Raw genomic sequence first — 24,831 nt, forward strand, 5'->3', positions numbered from 1 at the left:
GTCCGGCACTCCTAGAGTGTGGCCGTGTGTCCTGCTAGATTGGGGATTGGGAGGTGCCTTGAGTCCCCTGATCACTTTTTGGGTGTGTTCGTATGTCCTGTTAGGTGTGCTGGGGACAGGGGTGCCCTGGGTCCCCTGACCACCTCGACGAGTGCTGTTTGTGTGTACTGTTAGGGATGTGTATGTACTGGGGGATATACGGTGCCACCGCAGCCTCAGGCAACTCTGTACAGGTACGTGTGTCCTGCAGGTGGGAGCAGTGGGAGCTTCCGCCCAGTTCTGCACACGTTTCTGTGCGCTGGTAGTGTCCTTGCACACCGGTATGTGTCCTGTGTGAACGGAGCCCAGAAAGTGCGGGCACGCGCGGGAAGGTGCGGGGCCCTGCTCAGCTCCCCGCCGGTCCTGCGGTGCGTGAGTGGAAGGCGCCCGGTGGCCCTGCCCGCCGGGTGTGCGCGCGCGGGGTCCCGGGCCGGCGTGCGCGCCGGTGTGAGTGCGAGTGAGTGCGGCGCCGCTCAGCTCGCTCCGCGCCGCGCCGCCCTCGCCGCCCGCACTCTCGCACTGCTCGGCGGCTGCCGGTGACGCGGGCTGGGCCCGCCCCCTGCCTGCCGGCCCCTGGCACTCACTCGCGCCGGCCGCCGCCGAGCAGGCAGCAGCCGTGTCAGGGCCGTCCGGGGGCGCTGCCGGCGATGCCCGCAGCCCCCGCCGCTCCCAGCCGGGCCTGCTGAGCCGCCCCCGGGCCGGGGCCGCGCCGAGTCTGGCCGGGCCGCGCCCGGGCGGGGCCGCGCTGCCTGCATGACCCTCCGGCGGCGCGGGGAGAAGGCGACCATCAGCATCCAGGAGCATATGGCCATCGACGTGTGCCCCGGCCCCATCCGGCCCATCAAACAGATCTCCGACTACTTCCCCCGCTTCCCGCGGGGCCTGCCGCCGGACGCCGGGCCCCGCACCGCTGCACCCCCGGACGCCCCCGCGCGCCCGGCCGCGGCCAGCGCGGGCCGCCGCAGCCCCTCCGACGGCGCCCGCGACGACGACGAGGATGTGGACCAGCTGTTTGGAGCCTACGGCGCCAGCCCCGGCCCCGGCCGCAGCACGGCGCGACCGCCTGCCAAGCTGCCCGAGGACGAGCCGGACGCCGACGGCTACGAGTCCGACGACTGCAGTAAGTTTCCCACCCGCCGGCTTCTCGCCCCCGCCCCTGCGCGGCTGCTCTCGCTCCCGACCTCGCCCGCCCTCGGATCCCCTGCGGTCTCGGTTCCCCCGGCACACCCCTCGCTGTGTCGCTGCCCCCGGCCGCTGTGCGCTCTCCGCGCGCCCGGCACACACAGCCCTGACACCGCCCCCGAGCAGATCGGAGAGGTGGGAAGTTTGGGGGCCCCCTGGGGGTGTCCCATTTCCGGGGCCCAGCTCCCCGGAGCCCGCGCCGCGCCCCCTCTCGGCCCTCCCGCCGGGAGCCCCGGCGCGGGCGGCGGCTTTTGTTCCCAGGCAGGGCGGAACTGCGCCCCGGGGAGACACCAGTTGCTGCTGGCCGCGTGGTCGCTCCCCTCTCCGGAGCCCGCGGCGGATCGGCCCCTCGGCCGAGGGTCGGGCTGGGCGAGAGGCAGAGGGCGCCCGGGGCCCGGGCCGGACGGCCTCCCTGGTGGGGCCGGCGGCCGCAGAGCGCGGCGGCTTGGCTGGCGTGGGGGGCCGAGGACCAGGGGACCGCGGGGCCGCTTGTCCTTTGGAGAAACCTTGGTGATTCCTCCTCCCGTGTCCGTTGGTCCCGCCGCTGCGCTCGACCGGGCCGCCGACCTTCGCCCACCTGTTACACCCGCTTCCCCGGTCGGGAAGGGTCCCCCACCCCAGCCCGCGCCTCCTCCTCCGGGGCTGAGCCCCGAGCCCCAGGGATTAGGCAAGCGCCAGGGCTCCCGGGGCCTCCGGGGCCGAGGCCCAGCCGGCTGGCGCTCCTGGCGCCTTTCTAGGCTCTGAGGGTGCCCGCGCCGGGACTGGAGGGGAAACCGAGAACGTAGAGGTCGCCGGGCGGTGCGGGATGGGTTTACGCGGGATTGGGGTGGGGATGGGCGCAGCGCTGCTCGCCAGGCCCCCAGCCCAGCTGTAGCCCCAGCCGCGTGACTCTCAGAGCTGGAAAACCCGAGTCAGACGCCGGCCCTGCCTGGGAGGTGGACCTTTCCCGGGGCAGGGGTCGCTCGCCGACTTCCCCCAGGCTCGCCGGGTCCCATCCCCCGCGCAGCGCAGCAAGGGTGGCTGCGTCTGGCTTGAATGCCCACACGGGCCTCAGGCTGGGGGTCTGGAGTTTCCCCCAGAATAAAATGTGCCTCTGGAAGCTGACAGTGGGGGTGACCACTGCGGGAAGAGGTGGGGCCCGACCTCTCATCACCCTACCTAGGGAGGCCCAGCAGGTGCAAGTGGTAGGAGGCCTGTCAGACAGTGGGTCGCTCGGAGCCGGGCCTGTGCTGGGAAGCTGCCTGCTCTGCACTTTCTCGGGCCTGGACCACAGCCCTCTGGCTGAAGTCTGGCGTCCCTCCACTTTCCTGCCAGCCTGGGGAAACGGTCGGGAGAGCTTATTGCCCTCCAGGCTGTGCCCTTAATCTTCACCCCCCCCCCCAGCTCCTGGCACCCTGGGCAAGGTGCACCCCCTCACTTGCTGTGTCTTTGGGCAGGCCCTAACTGAGACCCAGGTCACCCCTTTGCATGTCCTGAATCTTCAGCCAGCTCCAGAAGAAGGGGTGAGGAACTTGTTCCCATTTCCAGCCTCTTTCCTGCTATGCCAAGGGAGCAAGCGAGCAGGGCAGGGCTTCTGCCTGGGCTTCAGGCCCTCCTGGTGCCACCCAGGGCCCTCTGATGACATACGGCTAAGAGGTGAGAAATCTGGTGGTTTCTTTTGGCTGTCCCTGAACCCACAGGCAAGGAGGGGACCCGAAAGTGCCCCATCTTCAGTCCATCAACCCAGCAGTCCTTCACAGAACACTCTCCTAGCAGCACAGAGGGAACAGGGCTGGGGCCCCGGACCCAGAGAGCTCACTGTCCTGCCAGGGGACAGACGCACTTGAGGTCTGCGGTACAAGGTCTGACACAGCCTTGCCAGCCTGAACCGTGGGGCTGGCCACACCCATGTCACCAGGGCAGTCAGCTGAAAAGAGCCAAGGAGGACGGTGTGTGGCTGGGCCAGGGCCAGCTTGGCCCCCTCATTCCCTTCAAGGGGCAGCCCCCCTGGGCTTAGACCCCCTCAGCGGCCGAACAAACATCCCACCATGGGAGCACAGAAATCTTGGGTCCTGCCCGTGGGGGGACCGGGTTCCGGGGTGGAACTGCTCTCTGCCCAATACTCCAGGCTTTACCCCCGTCCCAGCTCTGACAACCAGATCCCTCCAATAAGCCTGAATGATTCAAGCCAGATGGTTCATTACAGCTTTAGCCAGGGTTATGCTATTTGCTGCCCTAATTATTGGATTATGTCTGTTCTAACAAAAAGAAATTAGGACGGTTGCTCTGTTGTCCAAGGCCGAGAGTGAAGTGCTGTTTATTTATTCGGTCTTTTTTTCCTTCTCTTTAAAGCCCATCACCTCAAGGCATAAGCACAAAATTGACAGGTTCCAAATTGATCTAATAGAGGAGCGCTGATGGGGAGAAGATGCAGAAACATTATAGTTAGAAGTGTCCGCCCAGTGCCCTTCCCCTCCCAGTGGTCCACAGTGCAGCCTGGCTAACCTGGACTCCACTGCTTGCTGCCCTCCCAATGGGTCCTATGTCCCACCCTCCGCATGTGCTGCTCCCCTGCCTGAGATGCCCTCCCACCCAATCTCCACCTGTGGAAGCAGTCCATTCTTCAAAGCTGTAACGACTAGGATATTTGGGGGTTGTAGGCGACAGAAAAAAATTCAGAGTGCCTTAAACAGTGAGGGGTGTCGAGGTCATGGGGCGCTGGGGTAGATTCATGCAGCCGCTCGTCAGCAGCATCAGTGGTGATGGTTCTGTCTTTCCACATGGCCATGCCCTTTTCCTCTTAGGCTGACCTCCCTCATGGTTCAAAGTGGCTGCTGCAGGTCCAGACATCACATGTAACAGTAAGATCCTAAATTTGATAAGGATCAGTTTCCTCTCCCATGTCTCAGTTTAAAAGTGAGGGAGCCTCTCCCAGAAGTCCCCAGCAGATCTGTCCTTCTGTCTCGCTGGCCAGAATTACATCTCTTGCCCATGCTTACACCTGCATGATTCAGCCTGGGCTAGGTCAGGACTGATCCCCACAGAGGCCTGGAGCAAGGATGGAGGGGAGGAGTCGCTGTTAGGCCTGCCCGGAAGTCCCTCGGCTCGAATAATTTCCCGGTACCCACTGGCTGTGATTCCCTTTCCTTGGAGCTAAGTCATATGCTACCCGGACCGTATTTCTATGCACTTAACCTTATAAGACCAACTAGGTGTCGGGCACTATGCTGAGTGTGGAGGTTCCAGAATGCCTGAGACACGATCTCTGCCATCAGGGAGTTCATGGAAACCGTGACACACAAGTAGCCCAGCAGTGAGGACAGGGAGTCAGGATCCCAGATGGGAAGCACCGGCTCGCGCAGAGTTCCCCCACAGAGGGGGCGCTCTGAGTCTGGGAGGAGGGGGGACGCAGCCTGGCTTAGTGCAAGGAGGAAGAGTCGAGTGGCTGGAGCAAGGGGAAAAGGCCTCTGATGGTGAGGCCGAAGCGGTCATATCACAGAGGGCATTGAATGCCACACCGAGGAGGTTGAACTGAGTCCAGGTGGCAGTGGAAAATTTTTGAACAATGTAAAGCAGGCAAATGAATAGGTTTATAAAAGTCCTAACCCTCTGCCTCTGAGCTCCTGAGAAGCAGGGCTATATGATGTGTGGCTCATTCCTCTTTGTACCCCCTGCAACGCCTGGTCAGTGCCTCAGTTTCCCCAACTATGAAATGCTTTCGACGCAGGCTTGATCATTTTCTGTGGTTCTTGCCATGGTTTTTTTTTTGTGTGGTTGTTGTTGTTTTTAAACTATTTCAGAGGCTGACATTTTTCTTAAAAAAACAAAACCAGGGCTGGTTTCCTCCTCCCAAGGGTGTACGGGCGAGGAAGGTCCAGGTGCAAACGAAGGTCAAAATGATGCTGTCAGTCTCCGTCAGCAGAGCAGAGGGATGTGCTGCCTTAGAGGAACTGATGGGGGCTGGAGCTTGATTTTCTCTGAATTAGCCCCATTAAAGCTCTATAATTATCAACAAGCTGGTGACAACTCTCAAAGGCCCATTAGTGACCAAGACTCATTATTTATCCAAGGATGTTAACTTCAGCCAGGAGGTGTGATTTGAGTGGCTGGAGGACAGGACCCCGTGGCTCACACAGACAAGCACCTTCACCTGCCCTCAGGGCCCGCCTGGCCTGCACAAGCCCAGGGGGGTTTTCAACTCAGAGGCTCCTCCAGGGTGGAGGCTGAGCCCTTCCCGCTCCCCACACCCCGAGAGCAATTCTGTTATTCTCTCTTTTGTTTCTCCTTTCCACCCTCTCAAGAGTTCAGCTAAACAAAGAGGCAGAAAAAAATGTTCGGAAGCCACTAAGCTTTAAGGCGGGAGCTCTCAGGATGGAAGTGAAGAGGCTTGGATTCTGCTTCCAGCTCTGCTGTGCCACCCTGACCAAATCACCTCCCCTCTCTGAGCCTCATTTCTCCAAATAGGGAATAAAGACATCGGGCGATGAGCTCTCTCAGAGAGCTCCACCACCGGCAAGTCTCTAAAAATGGTGACTGAGCTTCTATTTATAGACTATTATTTCTTATAAAACTTGCATTTGGAGTTCAAAGCAATTCATCAATCCCATCCTGGGGCAGCACTGGGCTTGCTCTTCCTTCCTGGGAAGTGAATACCGGTGTTGGTTTCACTGGGCAGCTTCGGGCCTTCCTTAAACACGGATGTCTGTAGAGCCAGTGGAAGGGACCCCTCTCCCCGCCTGGAGCTGAATTTCCCAGTGGGGACTCTGTCTGCCGGCTTGTCCTTCTCTGGAATTGGGAACCGGGCAGAGATCGTGGACTGTGTTGTTTTAATAGATGAGCATCACACCTCTGCTCCCGTGAGAAGCTGGAGAATGAGTTGGTTTGGATGGACTGGCCGTGTGGATTGAACATCTGCTCTTTGCTGGTGTCGGAGGTGTGGCCGAGGCATGGTCCCTGCCCTCAGGAGGCAAATGTCTGGGGGGCACAAGCCACAGGTTAGGTCTGAAGGGAACAGCAGACTGATTTAATGTCGTGCAAAGCCAAGAACTTTAGAGACTATTATTACAAAAGCCTGGGCCTGGAGAAGCTCGGGCCCATGGCTGTTAGTTGTTACAGACGTGTTGATAGATCACTCCCTTACAGCACCTCACCTGCTTACCCGCACAGAGGGGAGCTAGGATACAGGCAGCAAAAGGCCGGATACACCTGGACTAAAGCACGCATGCTCTGCTCAGGGAAAAGGACTTTAGGTTCCACTCAAGGCCTATTGACTTTTTTTTTTTTTGGCTGCGTTGGGTCTTCGTTGCTGCACGCGGGCTTTCTCTAGTTGCGGTGAGCGGGGGCTACTCTTCACTGTGGTGCGCGGGCTTCTCATTTCGGTGGCCTCTCATTGCAGAGCACGGGCTCTAGGCGTGTGGGCTTCAGTGGTTGTGGTGTGCGGGCTCAGTAGTTGTGGCTCACGGGCTCTAGAGCGCAGGCTCCGTAGTTGTCGTGCACAGGCTTAGCTGCTCCGCGGCATGTGGGATCTTCCCGGACCAGGGATCGAACCCGTGTCCCCTGCACTGGCAGGCTGATTCTTAACCACTGCACCACCAGGGAAGTCCCATGGCCTATTGACTTTTAGTTTAGACACAATTTTAACAAGTATTCTCACCTGGTTTCATAGAAGAGACAAGTAACTAGTGAATAGGAGAGAGAGCTGTTTGTGCTACCAGAGGCAAGTACTCTAACAGGAGTTTCAAGCTGACGGCAAGGGAGGAGGCGGAAAAAATGAAGAAAACCTCAAAACAGAGTGGCCACCTGGGATCCCTCGGTGGAAGAATCATCTCACATGCCCTTCTGTGTCTGGGCTGGGACTCTGACACACAGAACAGTAACCGTAGTCATAGCAATGATTCAGGTTATTCCGAAAAGTGTAAGTGACCATTTGTGTATTCTACTCACGAAGGCTGGGAGGGGAGTGATCCAATTCGGAATGAGTTCATTCCAGAAAGTGTCTCAGAGGGGCAAGTACAGTTATCTAGAAAAATCACCTAAATGGATACGCTCCTTCTATAATTATCTACTGAGTACTTTCTGTACCCCAGGCGCGGTGTTAAAGCACAATGCTATGAGGTGGATGCTGCTGTGTCTCCACTTTGCAGATGAGGAAACTGAGGCACACTGAGGCTAGATACACTGTCTAAGGTCACACAGCAAGGAAGTGCAGAGCCAGGATATGAACCCAGGGTCAGACGTCAGAGGGCAGGTCTCGCACCCTACGGGTGTCCCCGCGAGACAACGACAGAGACACTGAGCTGTGTGCCTGACCCTGTGTTAGGAGCTGGGGCGCAAGACAAGCAGTGGCTGGACTCAGCCAGCAGGCTGTGGTTTGCTCTAGACCCACACTGGGCACCCCTGGCCTCCCCCCGAGCATCACTCCAACCACTCCGCCCCCCCACCCTCTGGGTTGGCCTGTGGTTGGAATGCCCCTTCCCCCCGGCCCCAAGGTGCACTGGCCAAGCCCTACTCGTCTTGCATGGCTCAGGTGAAGTGTCACTTCCTCCAGGAAGCCTGTCCTGATGGCCCCAGTTCACATCCAGGCCAGGCGTCCCCCCTGAACCCTCCATCAGTCCTGGCCCACTAGACTTTGTTTTGACCAATCCTTTTCATCTGTTCCTCCCATTAAGCTGTGCTTTCCTCGGGGCAGGAACCCTGTCTTATTGATATCTTCGATCCTGGAGTCTGGCATATTGTAAACACTTGGGAAAGAAAGAAAGAATGAATGAATGAATGAATGAGTGAATGAATGAATTAGATGCCAGTTGACCAGCCCAGCAGCCTGCAAGGAGCATCTGGGCTTCTAAAGACATCCTGTGAATGTGTACCTCTCGGGGGAGAGATTTGCCCCTGAGGTCTGCTCCCACCCACCATCCCAGCCTTCAGGCCGGGAACCATGTCCGTGAGAAAAGCCACAGCTGCCGCGTGTGATCACGCCCGAGGGCGGCAGCTGCATCCAATCACTGCCGCACCCTCTGCCCAGCCCTTGGGAATCACTCGCTGCCTTTTAGAGGCTGGGGGTAGCAGCACGCGGGCCCAGCTCTCTCCTCACACCCTGCGCAGCGCTCCAGAGGGAACGGGGAGACCAGGGAGCCGCAGCCCCAAGTGCTGCTGGGGGACGGTGAGTGGGCCAGCCAGTCGGCCGGGCTGGGTCCTGCGGTGCTGCAGAGCCTGACCCCTCTGCCGTCTCGCACAGTTAAGAGGCAGGGACAGCCTGACCCCTCTGCCGTCTCGCACAGTTAAGAGGCTGGGACAGTTAAGAGGCAGGGGGAGCTGAGGTGTGGAGCCCTGGCCAGTGGTTGCACCAGGAGGACAGGAACCCCTTTAGCTGAGTGTGTAGCACATGTGGCCCCACCCTGGACCAGCCACGGGCCACGAGGCACGGCGTAGGGGTCAGGGGCCCACTGCCTGGCTTTGACTCTCAGTTCGCCGCTCGTGGTGCTGGAGGAGACGGGCCCCCGAGCCTCCTTCCCAGGGGTTGGGGGGGGTCGGTACGCAGCAGGTGCTCTGCTGGTGGCAGTCAGCGCGGTCACCGTGGCACCTCGTCCGGCCGCGCAGGGGTGGCTGACACTTCTCCACCGTGTGGGCCCGGCATGACCTGAGCCCTCCCTGTCTGCAGCCGCCCTGGGCACGCTGGACTTCAGCCTGCTCTACGACCAGGAGAACAACGCTCTCCACTGCACCATCAGCAAGGCCAAGGTAGGCCCCACCTGTGCGCAAAGGGCGAGGAGGGAGTTCTTGCTTCAGTCATCTCAGCTGCTCCTGAGATGTAGCTGCCTCCCCTACAGCGAGGTTTTCAGGGGAAAGAGTAGAACAGAGAAGGCAGAGAGAATGCGGGTGGGGGGCAGCTTTCAGGAGACAGAGGCTGCAGAGCTGGGGAGCTGTCGAAGGAGGGAAGGGCGGGCAGGGAGGTGACAGGCCTGTCCTGCAGGCCAAGAGGAAGGGTTGGATTGGGTGCCTCCGGACTCCCCGAGGAGGCTCTGGACGCTGACGCCACGCCAGGCGGGGGATTAGTCTCTGGTCGCACCGGCCTGAGCTTGCTCTCTGGGTGGAGGCGTGGACGTCTGAGAACCCCACGCTGGTCCTGCCCTGGGCTGGCACCGTCAGCTGTGTTCTCAGCCACGCTGTTCCCTTCGTCCCCACACCGCGACGCGCCCCCTGGGAGGAAGGTGCCCAAGTTGATGTTCTCCCGCAAGGTAAGGGCAGCCGTGCAGCCTGGTAGACCTCCCGGTAGAGCCGTGGAAGGGCCTGGGGCCGGCTCAGAGCAAGGAGCTTCCGGCATCGCTGCCCGTGCCCAGCCCCGCACCACCAGCACCCCAACCTGCGAGCTCCTCTGCCCCTCCTCCCGCCCTGCCCGTGGCTCTGCTCACCCAGAGGGGCAGGCTGCCTGGTTCGGCCCCGGCTGTGCCCCACCCGGCCTGGGCTGCCGTGGCTGGGCCACCGGGGCAGGGGTGAGCAGTGTCCCTGTTGGGCCAGCACCGCCCCCGCCCCCTCCTCTGGGAGCTGCTCGGGCTGTGACACAGGGCACGCCCTGCCCTCCTCGAAAGGGCTCTAGACCTGCCCTAGGCACAGAGCTGGGAATCTGATAACCCCCGGCTGTGCTGAGGTGGAAGGCAGGGTGCACGCCCCGGCAGACCCCTTCCCCTCTCCCTCCACCCAGCTGTGTAGAGGTTGTCCAGGCCTGGGGACTGGGAATGGGCACTGGCTGCCAGGCTGCTCTGGCCAGAGCCATCCCTTCTCCTTCCCACCCAGACTCCAGGCCCCTCCTGTGCTGTGTGCCCCGCCTTCCCTACCCAGGCTCTAGAGGGGCTATGTGGGTGAACTGGTGGGGGGGGGTGTATGTGTGTGCACACGCGTGTGTCCACTTGGGTTTGTATCACTCAAGGCATTGGAGCTGGGGGATGGGAGGCCCCCGAGCCATGGTCGCTCCCACATTCTCCAGTTCATCCTCTGCTTAGAACCAGTTCTGCAGGGGAAGGGGCGGTGCAGGCATGGGAGGAGCTGGGGCTGGGCTGGGGTGTGGGGAGGAGCCCCAGGGGGTAGGAAGGCTGAGGCCGACAGGCAGAGCCCCTCGGGGGCCCCTGGGAGGATGCCAGATGCCCCAGTGCTGGACCCTAGATTGGCCTCCCTCCCTCTAGGTAAGCAGAGCTGCCTCAGTTTGCTCATCTGTAAAATAGGGTTAATCATCCCCACCTATGTGGTGGTTGTGAGCATTTAATGAGTGAGTGCTCAGTACCTAATGCTGTCCTGCAGGACAGGGCCTGGCAGCAGACCCCCCACCCCCGCACCCCCCACACGCACACGCACGTATGGGCACTCATATCCACAGCAGAACTGGAAAGTTCCACCTTCGTGTGAAAGGGTGAGAGGCGGGATGAGAGGCCTGTGTTGGGAAGGTCTGTCTCTCTGCCACAGTGCATGCAGGGCCGCCCGGCCAAGCCTCGTCCTGGAGCCAGCCCCAAGGAGCAGGGCAGAGCTGGAGCCCAGGCAGCTCCCAGCACAGCTCAGATGCCTCCGCCCTCAGCAGCTTCTCCGGCATCTTCCAAGGGGCCCGGCATTTAGGGGAAGGGGGGAGCAAATGCCCCACCAGCAGGCCCCGCATCAGCATTGCCTCCTCAGCTCCCCCAACAACCTTGAGATGTGGGGACTATTAACCCATTTTACAGATGATAAAGCTGAGGCTCAGGAGGCAGATGAAGTCATCCACTTACTCAGCCGATAAGTGCAGGAGCTGAGACCTGAACCCCGGCCAGCCTGGCTCTAAAACCTGTGGGCCCCTTCCCAGTAGCCGAGCAGTGCTGGTTGGAAGTTGGAAGACCCCACCTCAGATCTCAGCCCCTACCTGGGAGCTCCGAACCAAGGTGGGGACGGGGGAGAAGAGCCTCAGCTCCCCTGGGAGGTGGGCTGGTCATGAGCAGCCAACTTGCAGCTCATCTTTGCCTGTCTTTTCTTTTTTTTTTTTTTTTTTTTTGCGGTACGCGGGCCTCTCACTGTTGTGGCCTCTCCCGTTGCGGAGCACAGGCTCCGGATGCGCAGGCTCAGTGGCCATGGCTCACGGGCCCAGCCGCTCCGCGGCATGTGGGATCTTCCCAGACCGGGGCGCGAACCCGTGTCCCATGCATCAGCAGGCAGACTCTCAACCACTGCGCCACCAGGGAAGCCCTGCAGCTCATCTTTGAATGAGGCTGTGGGGTTGCCAGCTCTACCCCACACATGCCCCAGCTGCCTTCCTCCATCCCCGTGTGCCATCCCAGAAGCAGAATAGACGATTAGCACAAGCAGGAGCGAGCGTGAGGTCACCTAGGCCCCTGTTTATGGTTCCGTGAATTCCTTGGCTGTGCACACTTGACTGGTGGTTGAGAGTGAGTGAGGGGGGGCTTCCCTGGTGGCGCAGTGGTTGAGAGTCCGCCTGCCGATGCAGGGGACACGGGTTCGTGCCCCGGTCCGGGAAGATCCCACATGCCACGGAGCGGCTGGGCCCATGAGCCATGGCTGCTGAGCCTGCATGTCCGGAGCTTGTGCTCCGCAACGGGAGAGGCCGCAACAGTGAGAGGCCCACATACTGCCAAAAAAAAAAAAAAGGGGGGGAGTGAGTGAGGGTTGCCATCTTGTGGAGGGACCCTCCCTGGCCGGCCAGCTTGTGTGGCCTCTGGGGACACAGACTGGCAGGGGGCTGTGGCAAAGCCAGAGAGAACTTGAGCCTGGTCTCCAGGACACAGAATGTTTTCCCATGGCCTCAGGGAAGCGTGTGGATGAGCAGACAGAGGGTCACAAGGACCTCGGGTCTGTGAGGGAAGTCGCAGTGCACGGGGAGCAGGGAGAAGGGGGATCGGGAAGAAGGAAAGGCCTGACCACAGCAGGAGAACGAGGGCCTCATTCAGAGAAAGTGAGTCACCTGGCCTCCAAGATAAGGAAAACAGAAAGAGTCCAATCTGACAAAGGCACCCCTTGTCGCCTGCCCAGGGCCAGACGTTTGGGGCGGCGGTGGGGGGGAGATCGCACCAGCACGGAGCCTTCCTCGCCGCCCCCATTCTGGGGGTGTGGGGCAGGATTGCTTCTGTGAAGAGGGTCATGAATGGACCCAGCCAGGAGGCCCAGGGGCGGGGATGCCTGCTGACCCAGGTGCCTGGGGGCCTTGGCGGCTCTGTCCCCAAGCCCCCAGTTACACCCTTCACCATTCTCCTCTGCTCAGGGCCTGAAGCCGATGGACCACAATGGGCTGGCAGACCCCTACGTCAAGCTGCACCTGCTGCCAGGAGCCAGTAAGGTAAGGAGCCCTCCTGCCGCGACTGGGGTCCAGGCTGGGCTTGGGGCACCCAGGGAGGCCCACAGCTCCCACACCCACTCAGAGCCCAAGCAAGTTGAGGGGTTCACTCCACCTCCACCCAGAGCACCCAGTCACCCCCACACCCTCTAGGCCTCCCAGGGAACTTGAGTCAGCACCACCTGTCCGCTGAGTTGGGGAAACTCCCGGGGAGAATTTCTAGGCCAGCGTTTTAAAAGAAACACTCTCAGCTGGACGTTAATACTGTGCGCAAACAAAGGGTTCTGTGGCCAGATAACACTGGGAAACATTGTTAAACAGGTTTCTTTACTGCAGGACTTACCAGAGCCTTTAATGTGTTGATGGGCTGCTCTGTGATGCCCCACAAGAGGGATGGAGTAGTCAGCAACTGCCCAAATTATTTGACTACAGAACCCTTGTTCCTGCACCGGATGACCTGACAAGCAGACCAGCCCAACAGGTGCATCTATGAAAGGAGAGGGAAAAAACCATTTTTTAAATTCTCTACGAAAAGCATCAAGGTGGCCTTCAGCACTAGAAGATCAGAACGTGATGAGACTTCCTTTCGTACGTCTTACAGTTCAGTGTAGTTTTATTTGTAATGTCATGGGAGGGAAGGTCACATCTTTTCAGAATTGGGTCCTTCCCTAGCCCACAGATATCTCAAGGGCTGAGTAGGGCAGACCCCATGCCAGGGGGGACTCAACTGGAGTCCAGCAGCTTTGTTTCCAGGTAGAGACCAGGGTGGAGGCAGAGGGACAGGGGACACAGGACACAGAAGCATGAGCAGCAGAGCCCAGTGGCTGGTGTTCTAGTCCTGGCCTCCTTCTTAGAAGCTAAAGTTGGGGGAGTTCCTTCCTGGCCCTCGAGTGACCTGATAGAGAGGAAGAGTCAGCAGTGGGGGCACCCCCCTGGGCAGAGGGCCTCCCCAACACTGCTCAGGACAATTGCAGACCAACTGGGAGGTCCCACCCCCAGGTAGCCACCCCAGGCTGAGGAGCCACAGGCTGCTGGGGCCTGAGTTAACTTTGGGGCCTGGGCTGCCCCTGGTCCGGGGGCGCCATCCCAGAAGGGAAGGCAGGGCTGCGGGAGAAAGGGCAGTGGACCTCCCACTACACCTGGAGGAGCAGGCTCCCCACTCCAGGCCTCCCTGTCCTCATGCTGCAGGGAGGACCCCCAGGGCTGTGAAGGCCACGCGACCAGGGGAAGGGGCCCAACTCGGGGGCTCAGTGACCGTGCGTCTCTAGACTCCTGGGACCTCGAGTCGGCAGTACCTGGCTGCTGAATCCTAGGGACCCCCCCCCCATAGGATAGATTCCCTCGTAGGGCAGAGTTTCACAGAGCACCTTATAGAGAAGGTCCTACAAACCAGGCTGAGAGAGACGTGGTGTTACGCCCTGGAGCCTGACCCTCAGAAAGGGTCAGTAACCCACTGGGCTCCACAGAGCTTATGTAAGTGGTGGAGCTGGGATTTGAACCCAGGGCTGTCTGACCTCAAAGCCTGGGCCGGTTTGTGGACATCAAAGGGAATCGGCTACGGAAGTCAGGGTCTGAAGGGGGCAAGGCAGGTAAGGAGTCTAAGAACCACGATCTCTGGAAGCACTGAGGAAGGAGGGGAGGCAGCCCCCAGGCGTCCTCCAGGAGAGGTGCCTTCCCGGCAGGGGCCAGCCTGAGCGAAGGCAAGGAGGCTGAGGGAGAGAATCTAGGTCCAAGCCAGGCTTCCCAGCCGCCCAGACCACGCCTCCTGCAGACACCCTCCCCCCCCCGTCCCCCCACCCCCTGCCACACACCTGGGCACGCACCTGGGAGGCAGGATTCTCCTGTTGTAGTTTCCTAGGGCTGCGCTAACAAATGACCACCAACTGGGTGTGTTACGACACCACAAATCTCACACCTTCCAGTTCTGCAGGGTGCGAATCCGACATAGGTCCCACTGCGCTACCATCACGTGTCAGCAGGGCTGCGTTCCATTCTGGAGGCTCGAGGGGAGAAGCTATTTCCCCTTCCTTTCCAGCTTCTAGAGGCACCCCCTTTGCTTGGCTCGTGGCCCCTTCCTCCATCTTCAAAGCCGGTGTCGCCTCTCTGACTTTCTCCCCTTGTCACGCTCCTTCGGACTCTTCTCTCGCCTCCCTCTTCTACTTTTAAGGGCCCTGTGATGACGTGGGACATGGCCCATCCACATCATCTGGATAAACCCCCTGTATTGGAAGTGCAGCGTCTTAACCACTGGATCGCCAGGGAAGTCCCCAATCGGCCTATTTTAAAGTCAGCGGATTAACAACAGCGTTAATCCCCCTTTGCCAGGGAAGAGCACTTATGCACGGGATCTGGGGGATTGGGATGTGTTTGGGGCCATTACATTGCCCATCACCCTCTTTGACACTCAGAGGATCCTTTTTGCTCTCTCCAGGCAAATAAGCTCAGAACAAAAACTCTCCGAAACACTCTGAACCCCACGTGGAATGAGACCCTCACTTACTACGGGATCACAGACGAAGACATGATCCGAAAGACCCTGCGGTGGGTGAGACCCCAGGCCGCCGGCTCCCCCACCCCACCCAGCCTTGTCCACAGGGCAGGCCCTCCCCACATCCCCCGGCCCACCGCCTGCAAATCTGCACTGACTTTGGCAGCAAATTGAGAGGCCCCTTGCCCTCCAGGATCTCGGTGTGTGATGAGGACAAATTCCGCCACAACGAGTTCATAGGGGAGACGCGGGTGCCCCTCAAGAAGCTGAAGCCCAACCACACCAAGACGTTCAGCATCTGCCTGGAGAAGCAGCTGCCGGTGAGTGGGCCACGACCTCCGGTCTTGGGCTCCGCAGCCGTCCAGGGCCCACCCTGCCGTGAGCACAGGGCCAGGAGCATTTATTGAGCACCTACTATGTGCCTGGCACAATTGCAGATGCTGGGGAGACAGATAAATCTCCCTGCCCTCATGAAGTTTGGGTGGGAGACAGACAAAAAATGAAATAAACGACCCAAACAGATAGTCTGTTCAGCAGGGATCAGGGCCGAGAAAAAAAGCATGAGAGGAGTCAATGGGTTAGACGGGTGCTCTGGGAGGGCTCACCCAGCGAGCAGGGAATATTCCAGGCAGAGGGAACAGCAGGTGCAAAGCCCTGTATGGAAAAGTGCCCAGCATGTGGGAGGCACAGGCGAGAGGTCAAATGAGAGGGGCAGAGAGAGTGAGGGGAGGGGGTCCTGGGAGCTGAGAGCAGAGGTTGGGGGTTGGGGATGCTGGGAGGACTCTGGCCTTATCCCTGAGTGAGACGGGCCACAGGAGGGTGCTAGGCAGGGGCCAAGGCCTCTGAGGACTTAACAGGCTCCTCAGAATGGGAGGGAGTGGAGGGCCAGGGCGGGGAGACCAGCAGGGTGGAGGGAGGAGCAGGACCCAGGCCTAGGCAGGGCAGCAGTGGAGGCAGGAGAAGGGCTGAAGATCGGTATCAGGCCTGGGGCCCGAGCACCTGGGAGGATGAAGGGTCATTAACTGGGATGCGGAGGACTATGGGAGGAGCAGCTGGGGATGCTCGGAGCACAACTGGAACATGTTAGGCGTGAGGTGCCTGTGAGATACCCAGAGGAGACAGAAAATCATTCTTTCCTAGAAATTGCAATTGTTTGAAAACGTCAAAACCAATTTTGCCCCCGGGTCGTCTGCAGCAGCTGAGCCCTCCCAGAGTCTCTGAGCAATTTTCCCCTCCCCCTTCTCCTCCCCGTTCCTTCCCCTCCCCAGGCCTGCCTTCACCCAGTTCAAAAGGGCCAGGAGGGGTTGGCCAAGAGGTCCAAGGCCCGGGACCCTAAGAAACCTATGCCTTCAGGGACTGCATGGTGTTCAGGGCACAGTCCCCTCCCCAGGACAGTTCCCTACCAGAGGTCTGGGCAATGGGAAAGCTCAAGAGGACAGTCCAGCAGCTGTCCCCCGAGGGCCTGTACCCCTCCCCCATAGGGCCCCGAGACACATGCTTAGCAGCCTGGCCTGGAACAAGTGACCTGAGGTCAGACCTCCCTCCCAGAAACCCAGCTCTGTCTTTTTGCATAAGTTGAGCAAATTGTATTCCATTGTCACGTTCTCTCCCACTCATAGATATTTGTGTGATGGAGACAACCCTTCTAATTTTATTATTAGTCACTAACCATAGGTGACCCAGTTTCTCCAAATAATATATGTCACTTATAAAAGGCAACACCAACTCCTGCTGGAGTTGTGTTTCTGAGTTTTGATCCCTGACATAAACAAACACCTGTGTGGTGTGTGAATTGTGTGTGAGCAGTGTGTGAGAGCGTGGAATGCACGTGTGAGCACCTGTTTCATGCACGGGGCGGGGGGTGCGTGAAAGCATGCATGCTTGTGCAGCAGGTGTGATCAGGGACTTGCTTAGCCTTGCTTGAATTTGCTAGGATCTCACTGGTCCAGTTCAGGGACCCACAATGACAAGGGTACAGTTCAGAAAAATCAATCGGCAGTGAAGTTTCATTTTGATGATACCTTTCAGATTTTACATAGCCTTGTAAACCTTATTCGTTCTCCGTAAATACTGAACGATGCCCAGTTCAATGGTCTGCATGTGAAACAATCCAAAGTATATCCTATCCTAAAAAAACAGCTGAAAATATCCCCGCTCATTTGTACTGTTTAATTTTCACACATCACAGCTGCCACAAGAGCCATGGTTTAGTGAGGCTGTCATACACAAAGCGCTAGGCCCGAGTGGCAGGTAGTTAAATCTCACCCGCCTCCTCTGAGCCACGGGTACAGGCTGCCTGAGCACTGTGTTGAGGAGATACTGAGGCTGCATTTGAGCTCCGGGTGAATTCAGTCATCAGCTAGCCATGTCTGCTCTGGGTGTGGGAGTTGGGGAAGATAGTCGTTCTTCACCTAACAGGAGCCCCATCTACAGAGAGGTGCAAGTATGGCCCCTGCCCAGGAGGGGCCACGTAAGCTGCCCTTTTAGTGCCAGGCAGTGAACAGTCCAGAGCAGAGGGACCGAGTGCAAGAGGAGCCTGGCAGAGAAACCTAGGAGGGGTCTTGGGGGGTCATAGGGCTCAGGCTGGGTGGACCGAGGGTAAAGGAAAGGGGTTCCAGGTGAGTAGCAGCTGGAAGGTAGAAACAGGTGGTCTCAGGAGGGTGAGGAATGGTCTCAGTGGGCTGGCTGGGGTGGGGAGGCCACACAGTGAGGCCTGGAGTTGAGGTCTGATCCGAGGCAGGCGCTAGGCAGGGCAGGCCTAGGCCACACCCCACCTGCCTCCTAGCTCCCCCTGGGGTTGGGAATGTGCCTAAGACGCTCCAAGAAGCACCTTCCAGGGGGCCAGGGCCAGGGTGACCGCTCACCACCCAGCGGGCTCCGTTTGGCCTGGGCCTGTGGCTGCAGGAGAGGTGGGAGCAGGCAAGGACAGCTGAGTGACCACCCACCTGCCCCACAGGTGGACAAGACAGAAGACAAGTCCCTGGAGGAGCGGGGCCGCATTCTCATCTCCCTCAAGTACAGTTCGCAGAAGCAGGGCCTGCTGGTCGGCATCGTGCGCTGCGCACACCTGGCTGCCATGGACGCCAACGGCTACTCAGACCCCTACGTGAAAACGTGAGTGTGCAGCCCAGGCCAGCCGCCTCCTTCCCCACTTCCTCACCTCCAGGGACTAGGGAGGTCCATGCGTCGAGATCAGTAGTCCGTGTGGCAAGTAGTTGTGTGAAGCACAGGGGGTGCTGTGCCCACGAGGTCATACTCTTCTGCGCTCTTTGGGCAACTCTGTGGGTTGAGTCTGGCCAAACCCATTTCTCAGATGAGGAAACTGACGTCCATAGCAGTTGAGTGGCAGCCCAGTCACACAGATAGAGAGCAGTTATCTCCTGATGTTTGGATCAGGTCTCTCTGTGGTCACGGGACCCAGGAAAGGCTGTGAGCAGGTTGGAGGAGGGGACAGGAGGCCAGAAGATCCAGTGAAGGGACTCCATCAGGACTTAGGGCTGGGCATGTGTGGGCAGTGCTCTACGGTACCACAGACACAGATAGGGGTCCACCAAACCCTGACAGGTGGGGCTTCTGGTAGCACTGGGGAGAGACTTAATTCAGGGGCCCCAGAGCTGTGAACCTGGGTCAGGACAGGCTGTGATCCTAGCTCAGGCAGGAGCTGGTGGCCATTTGGAGAGGGATAAAGCCTGTGTTTTGGTGACCACCGTCTGTGCTTCGGTGCGCTCCACAAACAAAAGATGGACGTAGCGAGGTTGTCTTGAAGGGTAGGACTTGGGGAGGAATTTGACTCAGCAGAAAGGAGGTGTTTCTGCTCAGGGAAAGGGACAGAGGATTTAAGATAGTTAAGAAGGAGGGATGGTTCTGGCCTCAGGAGACAGTAAGGAGGCCCAGGTGACAGAGGCCATCACAAGGACTACTGGTTTTCTGCTCAAAAAACAATGTTGGGGCCCAACTTCAACCATTAGCAAGACAATGATTTCCAGTGGATCAGAGACCACTGGGAACGGAAATGCTGTAATAGCTCAGAAGACAATTAGACTCTAAAGTGGAGGGAAAGTAAGTGATACTCGGTAACCTAGAAAGATGCGTACGCTCTGTGGCCGCATCATTTCCCTTCCAGGTCTGCGTCCTAGAGACCCAGGCCCTGGCATAAAGCTGCTTTTGCAGCATTGCTTAATAGCAATAAGATGGAAATAGCCTAGTGTTCATTAGCAGATTAATAAAATGTGGCATCTGTGTACAGTGGAGTACTATGCAGTTGAAGAGAATAAATGAGGGAGGTGAATGAACGTGGACAGAGCTATGCTGAGCCCAAAGCAAACTGTAGTGGGGCGGGGGCACCAGTGTTGATACTGTAGTGATTGTCTCTGGGGAGGGAGGATGGTGCCTCCACCTGTAACTGTGATGCTAGAGGGTTTTTTTCTAATTTTTATTTATTTTTGGCTGCGTTGGGTCTTCGTTGCTGCGTGCTGGGCTTTCTCTAGTTGTGGCGAGCGGGGGCTACTCTTTGTTGCAGTGCACAGGCTTCTCATTGCGGTGGCTTCTCTTGTTGTGGAGCACAGGCTTTAGGTGTGCACGCTCAGTAGTTGTGGCTCGCGGGCTCTAGTGCACAGGCTCAGTAGTTGCAGCGCATGGGCTTAGTTGCTCTGCGGCATGTGGGATCTTCCTGGACCAGGATTTGAACCCGTGTCTCCTGCATTGGCAGGTGGATTCTTAACCACTGCACCACCAGGGAAGCCCTAGAATGTTCTTATGGAAGAAAATATGATCTGAAGCCAAAATGGTGTGAAAAAATTTTTTAATTAACATTTATTTTTGGTTGCGGTGCATGGGCTTCTCATTGCATTGGCTTCTCTTGTTGCGGAGCACGGGTTCTAGGCACACAGGCTCAGTAGTTGTGGCGCACAGGCTTAGTTGCTCTGCAGCACGTGGGATCTTCCTAGACCAGGGCTCGAAGCCGTGTCCCCTGCTTTGGCAGGCGGATTCTTACCACTGTGCCACTAGGGAAGGCTGGTGTGAAATTTCTAAATTGGGCTTAGTTCCCACCTGCCAAGTTGATAGGAATTCAAGGGGCTCATGCTGTGTTATCCAGAAAATAGGGTCTCAGCTCGTACAACAGAGGGTCCAGCCACCTCCCACAGCCAGGGAGAGGTAGCCCTGGCAGGGCCTGTCCACCATGCCTGGGGCTCCCCCGCCACAGGTGTGGTAGTTGCTGGGCCCACCCTCCAGCCATGGGCCGGGTCAGCGTGGCCTTTCAGACAGGCAGCTCTGTGGGTGGCCCCGTGTATCAGAGGGAGGGCCCCAGCAGCCTAGAAACCTGTAAATCTGATTGAAATTCCCTGGGTGAGTTGCAGGGGCTGCTGCTCAGGCCTCCTCAGGGCTCCCTATCTCTGAAAGGCCCCTTCATGGACCGTGGGCCTTCTCTTTGCTAAAAGTAGGGGAAATAAAGGCACAGGTGAGATTCCAAGCGGAGCATCTGGGGCCCTGAGAAGAGAGCTACATGGAAGTGCCCGGTGGAGGTGGAGGATGCTGAGGGGCAAAGCTAGATGGGCCAAGGCCTTTTGTCGGCACCCTTATTTTTATTAACTTCACCCCAGATGACAGCTACCTCAGTTTCCCCAGGCTGGAAGCTGACCCCAAATCCAGTTCTTCAGGGTCTGCTAATAGTTACAATCAATCATCAGTAACACATACCGAGTTTTTTGCTGGGTGCCAGGGCTGTGCTAGGCCTCTTTGAAGCCCCCCAGCAGCCCTGTGCAGTACTTGTTACCACCTCCATCTCACACCCAGGGGCACTGAGAAAGCTCAAAGCAACTTGCTGTGCTGCCCTGGGCAACCCCTTCCTTCGCCAGCCCTCTGCTGTCTTCTAGGGGCCTCAGGTGAGCAGCAGTTGCTGTGCAGAAGGGACCAGCGGTGGCACTGGTAGGGAGGCTCCCTGAGCCCTGGTGGCCAAGGCAGGAGGGAGTGCTGATAGGGAGGGTGAGTAGCCATGGGCGGGCCCCTGGAGCGTGGCCAGGGTGCACTTCTCACCCACAGAGGCCACGCTCCCTCAGGAAGCTCCCCTGCATGCAATGGTGAGGTGAGGCAAGAAGGGACTCCAGGCAGGGTGACAGCATAGACAAAGGCCTGGGGGCAGGACAGGGGATGACCCCTAGCTGGGGCCTCGTGAGGATCACTGGACGGACACTGGCCGTGCAGCGCTGAGGGAGCCTGGGATAGCTTTCCTTCAGGGCCTTCCGGAGGCAGGGCTGGGAGACACTCCCACTGTGCAGGACCACCCCCATCCCTCCTCCTCGCCCCTAAACTAAAACAGGCAAAGACGAGTCAAGGAGTGCGTGGAAGCTTGTAAGGAATGCAGAAATTCACCATCTCTGGGTAAGTGTTTAAGGGAAGCCCCCAACCTATTTAAAAAGTCATCTTTATTGAGGTATAATTTACATCTAGTAGGTTTCTCCCCTTTTGAAGTGTGACTGACTGAAGTATACAATCTTGTCACCACCACCATGGTTAAGATCCAGATGCCATCACCCCAGAAAGGTCCCCGGGCCCCAGTCAACCATTTGACTTGTTTTCTGTCACAACAGTTTTGCCTTTTCCAGACTGACTTATAAAGGCAACTCCTACATAACTTAATGCTCTGGGGAGCCAGCCACGTGGTGCCTGAGCCCAGAGTTCGGTCTGTAGGTCTGCATTGCCAAGTAGTCGTCCGTCAGGTCACTTCCTGTTGAAGTGCATGGGGGCTGTTCCCAATTTCTGATGGCTGTACAAAGCTGCTAAGGAACAGGCTTTTGTGCAGACCTGTGTATTCATTTCTTTCCCCACCCCCAACTTCTGTTAATACATATTTTCTAGTGTTTCTATAACGAACCAGTATTTCTTATGTAATAACAATCACAACTTTTTTATAAAGTGCACAGAAAAGCAATAATAAGGTACCACTTTCTATGTTCACTGACCCCACCCAGTGCCAGGCATCAAGTTGGATACCAGGAAGCTGGTGGTGGGTGAGACAGATGTGGTCCTGTCAGCAGGAGCAGGGCAATTGTCACTAGTGTCCATGCAGGGACAGGGTAAAAGAAGCTTTGCAAAGGACACGGCCTGGCTTCTGAGCACCATCCCTGTGCGGAGCAACTGTGTGACCCTGGGTGAGTCCCTCCACCTTTCTGAGCCCCAGATGAAGACTGCTGTTCTGCATCAAAGTCTAAGGAGCTGATGCCCGTGGAGGGAGCTGGCCCGCAAGCAGGGCTTCCCTCTTTCCCTTCAGGAAGCACTGCTGTCACTGCCCAAAAGACCTTTTTTCCTTCCTCAAAGCTCCAGTGAGGTAGTGGCAATGGTTGTACAACTCAGCTACTATGCTAAAAACCGCTGCGTTATACACTTGAGAAAGATGAATTTTATAGCGTGTGAATTCTATCTCCATAATCTACTATTACAAAAAGAAGAGCTCTAGCAAGGGACCAACTTTGCTAAAAATGTTTTTCTGGTGGGAAATGAGAGCTGTGAAAATTAGACTTCCAGAAATAAAGAAAATCCTCTTTCCTAGGGGATGGAGGGGCTCTGTGACATCAGGAATGGGTTGTGAACAGAGGTCCAGGTGATGAAGGACCCACTTGCTTCTCCCACTGCACTGACTGCTCACCTTTGTCACAGAGTAGTGCTGGGGACATCCGAGGGTTAGGATGAACAGGAGGCCTGGGAATCTCTCTCTTCCAAGCCCTGCTGGCTCCATGTGTGCTCAGTATCTTCTCACTCTCTGCCTGTTGATTGGTTGTAATTCCAGATACCTGAAGCCAGATGTGGACAAGAAATCCAAACATAAGACAGCGGTAAAGAAGAAAACCCTAAACCCAGAGTTCAACGAGGTATGAGAGGCTGGGGAAGCCATGAGCCACTCACTCTCCCTCAGGACAGGGGACCCCGGAGGGACTGGGTTTTTCAAGGGTCACTGTGGGAGCTGGAGGTTGGAGAGGGACTGACAGGAGAGCCCCCAGCCATGGGCTAGGAGGACTGGTGGGAGAAGTGAGGCCAGGCTGAACCAGGCCAAGATGGTGCAGACAGAAGTGAGGAAGCGGCCTGGAAACTCTTCGGAGAATTGAATTGATGGGATTGTAGCCATGTTAGATGTGGAGGGGGTGGTGTGAGGATGTGAGCGGCCAGGAAGGTGGGGGCAGATAGATACCCAGGTCCTCAGCCCAGGGGGTGGGTGCAGCCGGAGAGGAGCTCCAAGGAACGAGAATGAGGGAGGGGAGCCTCTGACAGCCTGAGTGACTCGGGTGCAGGCAGAGAAGGCCGAGGAGGTGCTGCCAGGGAGCGAGGGGGACACCAGATGTTGAAGGATCCTGGAAGCTGGTGGGAGAGGGTTCCACAAAGAAGGGAATGGTCAGCAGAATCAGACCCAAGAGAGATCAAGCATGCCAAGGCCGCCAAGTGTGCGCTGACTTGCAGTAAGGAGACTCTTGAGGATCCTGAGAAAAGCAGCTTCAGTGACAAAGGGGCAGGTGGGTCAGAGGGAAGGGGACCCGAGGATCTCAGCTGGGCTCTCAGATGGAAGTGGGTGAGATGGGTGAGAATCCATTATCATCCACTGCTGTGCACTGCCCACCCTCCCGGCCACCAGCCGACTTACAGGCCGTGTGTCACTGGTCCTGACACTCCCCTTCTGGCCACCAGGAATTCTGTTATGAGATTAAGCACGGGGACCTGGCCAAGAAGACCCTGGAGATCACCGTTTGGGATTATGACATTGGAAAATCCAACGATTTCATCGGTGAGAGGACACGATGGGAATGCTCTTTAGCAACATGCCCATCCTGGGTTCAGCAAAGGGCAGGGGCCCTGAATCAGGCCACAGTCCTGCCTTCCTGGCCTGTGGGGAAAGTTGGGGCCATAGACATGATCCAGCCTGACCCCATGTGACAGAGAAAGAGGCCCAGAGAGGGCAAGAGGCCTGGCCGAGTCACACAGCAGTCTGTGGTGGAGCAGGGGTAAAAGGTGATGATGGTCAGCCCCTCAGGCTGGACTCTGAGCCCTCGTGGCCCCACATTTGGGGTGGGCTTGGTGGCTGTGCAGTGGAGCTGCCCTGGCACCAACACAAGCCCCTGTGCTGCCCCGCAGGTACTGCTCTGGTCCTGGGTAAAGGAAGAGCAGGATCCCTGGGCCCTGACTGGGGGAGTGGGGGCTCCCAGAGTGTGGCAGTCAGACCACGGTCCACCCTCAGAGCAGGTGGGCAGGGAAGAGAGTCTGGCCGTGGAGCACAAAGTCTGGGAGGGGTGCCAGGGGGTACTGGCTCCAGAGAGACCCTGAGAGTCAGAGGTCACCGTGTCCTGGCTGCCTCTCGGCTCCCCTCTGCAGGCGGCGTGGTTCTGGGCATCAATGCCAAGGGCGAGCGCCTGAAGCACTGGTTTGATTGCCTGAAGAACAAGGACAAGCGGATCGAGCGCTGGCACACGCTCACCAACGAGCTCCCGGGGGCCGTGCTCAGCGACTGACCCACCCCACCTGCCCGCTGCACCCACCCCTGCCCGGCCCAGCACAGGCCTGGCCCTGGGCTTCCTCAGCTGCCACTAAGGGCCTCGCCCCCATGTTTGGGGAGATCCAGGACGCCTGCTTGGACACAGAGCCACTGCAGCCCCCGCTTAGAGGCCATGAAGGCCCAGCCCCTCCGAGGGACAGCGGGGGCAGAGAGCTGGGCCTGCTTTCGCCGACCCTGGCCTCAGCACCCACCCGGAGGAAGCAGATGGGGCTGTCCAGAAGACAAGGACCCTACTAGAGGTCAGCAGTGAGTCGCAGGGGCCTCCAGGCTGAGAGAGCGGGGGTACCATCAGGGAGAGGGACAGTA

At 58.3% G+C, this 24,831-nt stretch overlaps 1 protein-coding gene and 1 long non-coding RNA gene across 5 annotated transcripts in view; one reads left to right on the forward strand and one right to left on the reverse strand.

The window, feature by feature from the left end:
* The first annotated feature begins 704 nt into the window (after positions 1–704).
* Positions 705–24,697, forward strand: DOC2B (double C2 domain beta). Its single transcript, XM_027130571.1, has 9 exons — positions 705–1,159; positions 8,858–8,937; positions 12,431–12,505; positions 14,934–15,043; positions 15,184–15,310; positions 17,947–18,104; positions 22,774–22,855; positions 23,664–23,760; positions 24,345–24,697. Exons 1-9 carry the CDS (start codon positions 793–795, stop codon positions 24,479–24,481), a joined length of 1,233 nt encoding a protein of 410 aa, XP_026986372.1. The 5' UTR covers positions 705–792; the 3' UTR covers positions 24,482–24,697.
* The window catches only part of LOC113632874 (uncharacterized), a 28,376-nt gene continuing 24,939 nt past the window's right edge, over positions 21,395–24,831 (reverse strand). For 3 of the 4 annotated variants that reach the window (XR_003437979.1, XR_003437978.1, XR_003437976.1), the window contains one exon: positions 21,395–22,777. This is a non-coding gene — a long non-coding RNA (uncharacterized LOC113632874). Of the gene's footprint in view, positions 22,778–24,310; positions 24,404–24,831 lie in introns of all 4 variants that reach the window. The other variant, XR_003437977.1, reaches the window with a different exon arrangement.

The sequence above is a fragment of the Aethalodelphis obliquidens genome, unplaced genomic scaffold (genome assembly GCF_003676395.1).
Source record: "Aethalodelphis obliquidens isolate GAN/ISIS:26980383/991018 unplaced genomic scaffold, ASM367639v1 scaffold38, whole genome shotgun sequence".
NCBI lineage: Eukaryota > Metazoa > Chordata > Mammalia > Artiodactyla > Delphinidae > Aethalodelphis > Aethalodelphis obliquidens.

Excerpts from the sequence above, each read along its gene's own strand:
- DOC2B (XM_027130571.1), top strand. The coding sequence starts at position 793 with ATGACCCTCCGGCGGCGCGGGGAGAAGGCGACCATCAGCATCCAGGAG. Across the intron at positions 1,160-8,857 it reads CTACGAGTCCGACGACTGCA|CCGCCCTGGGCACGCTGGAC; the intron begins GTAAGTTTCCCA and ends CCCTGTCTGCAG. Across the intron at positions 12,506-14,933 it reads TGCTGCCAGGAGCCAGTAAG|GCAAATAAGCTCAGAACAAA; the intron begins GTAAGGAGCCCT and ends TGCTCTCTCCAG.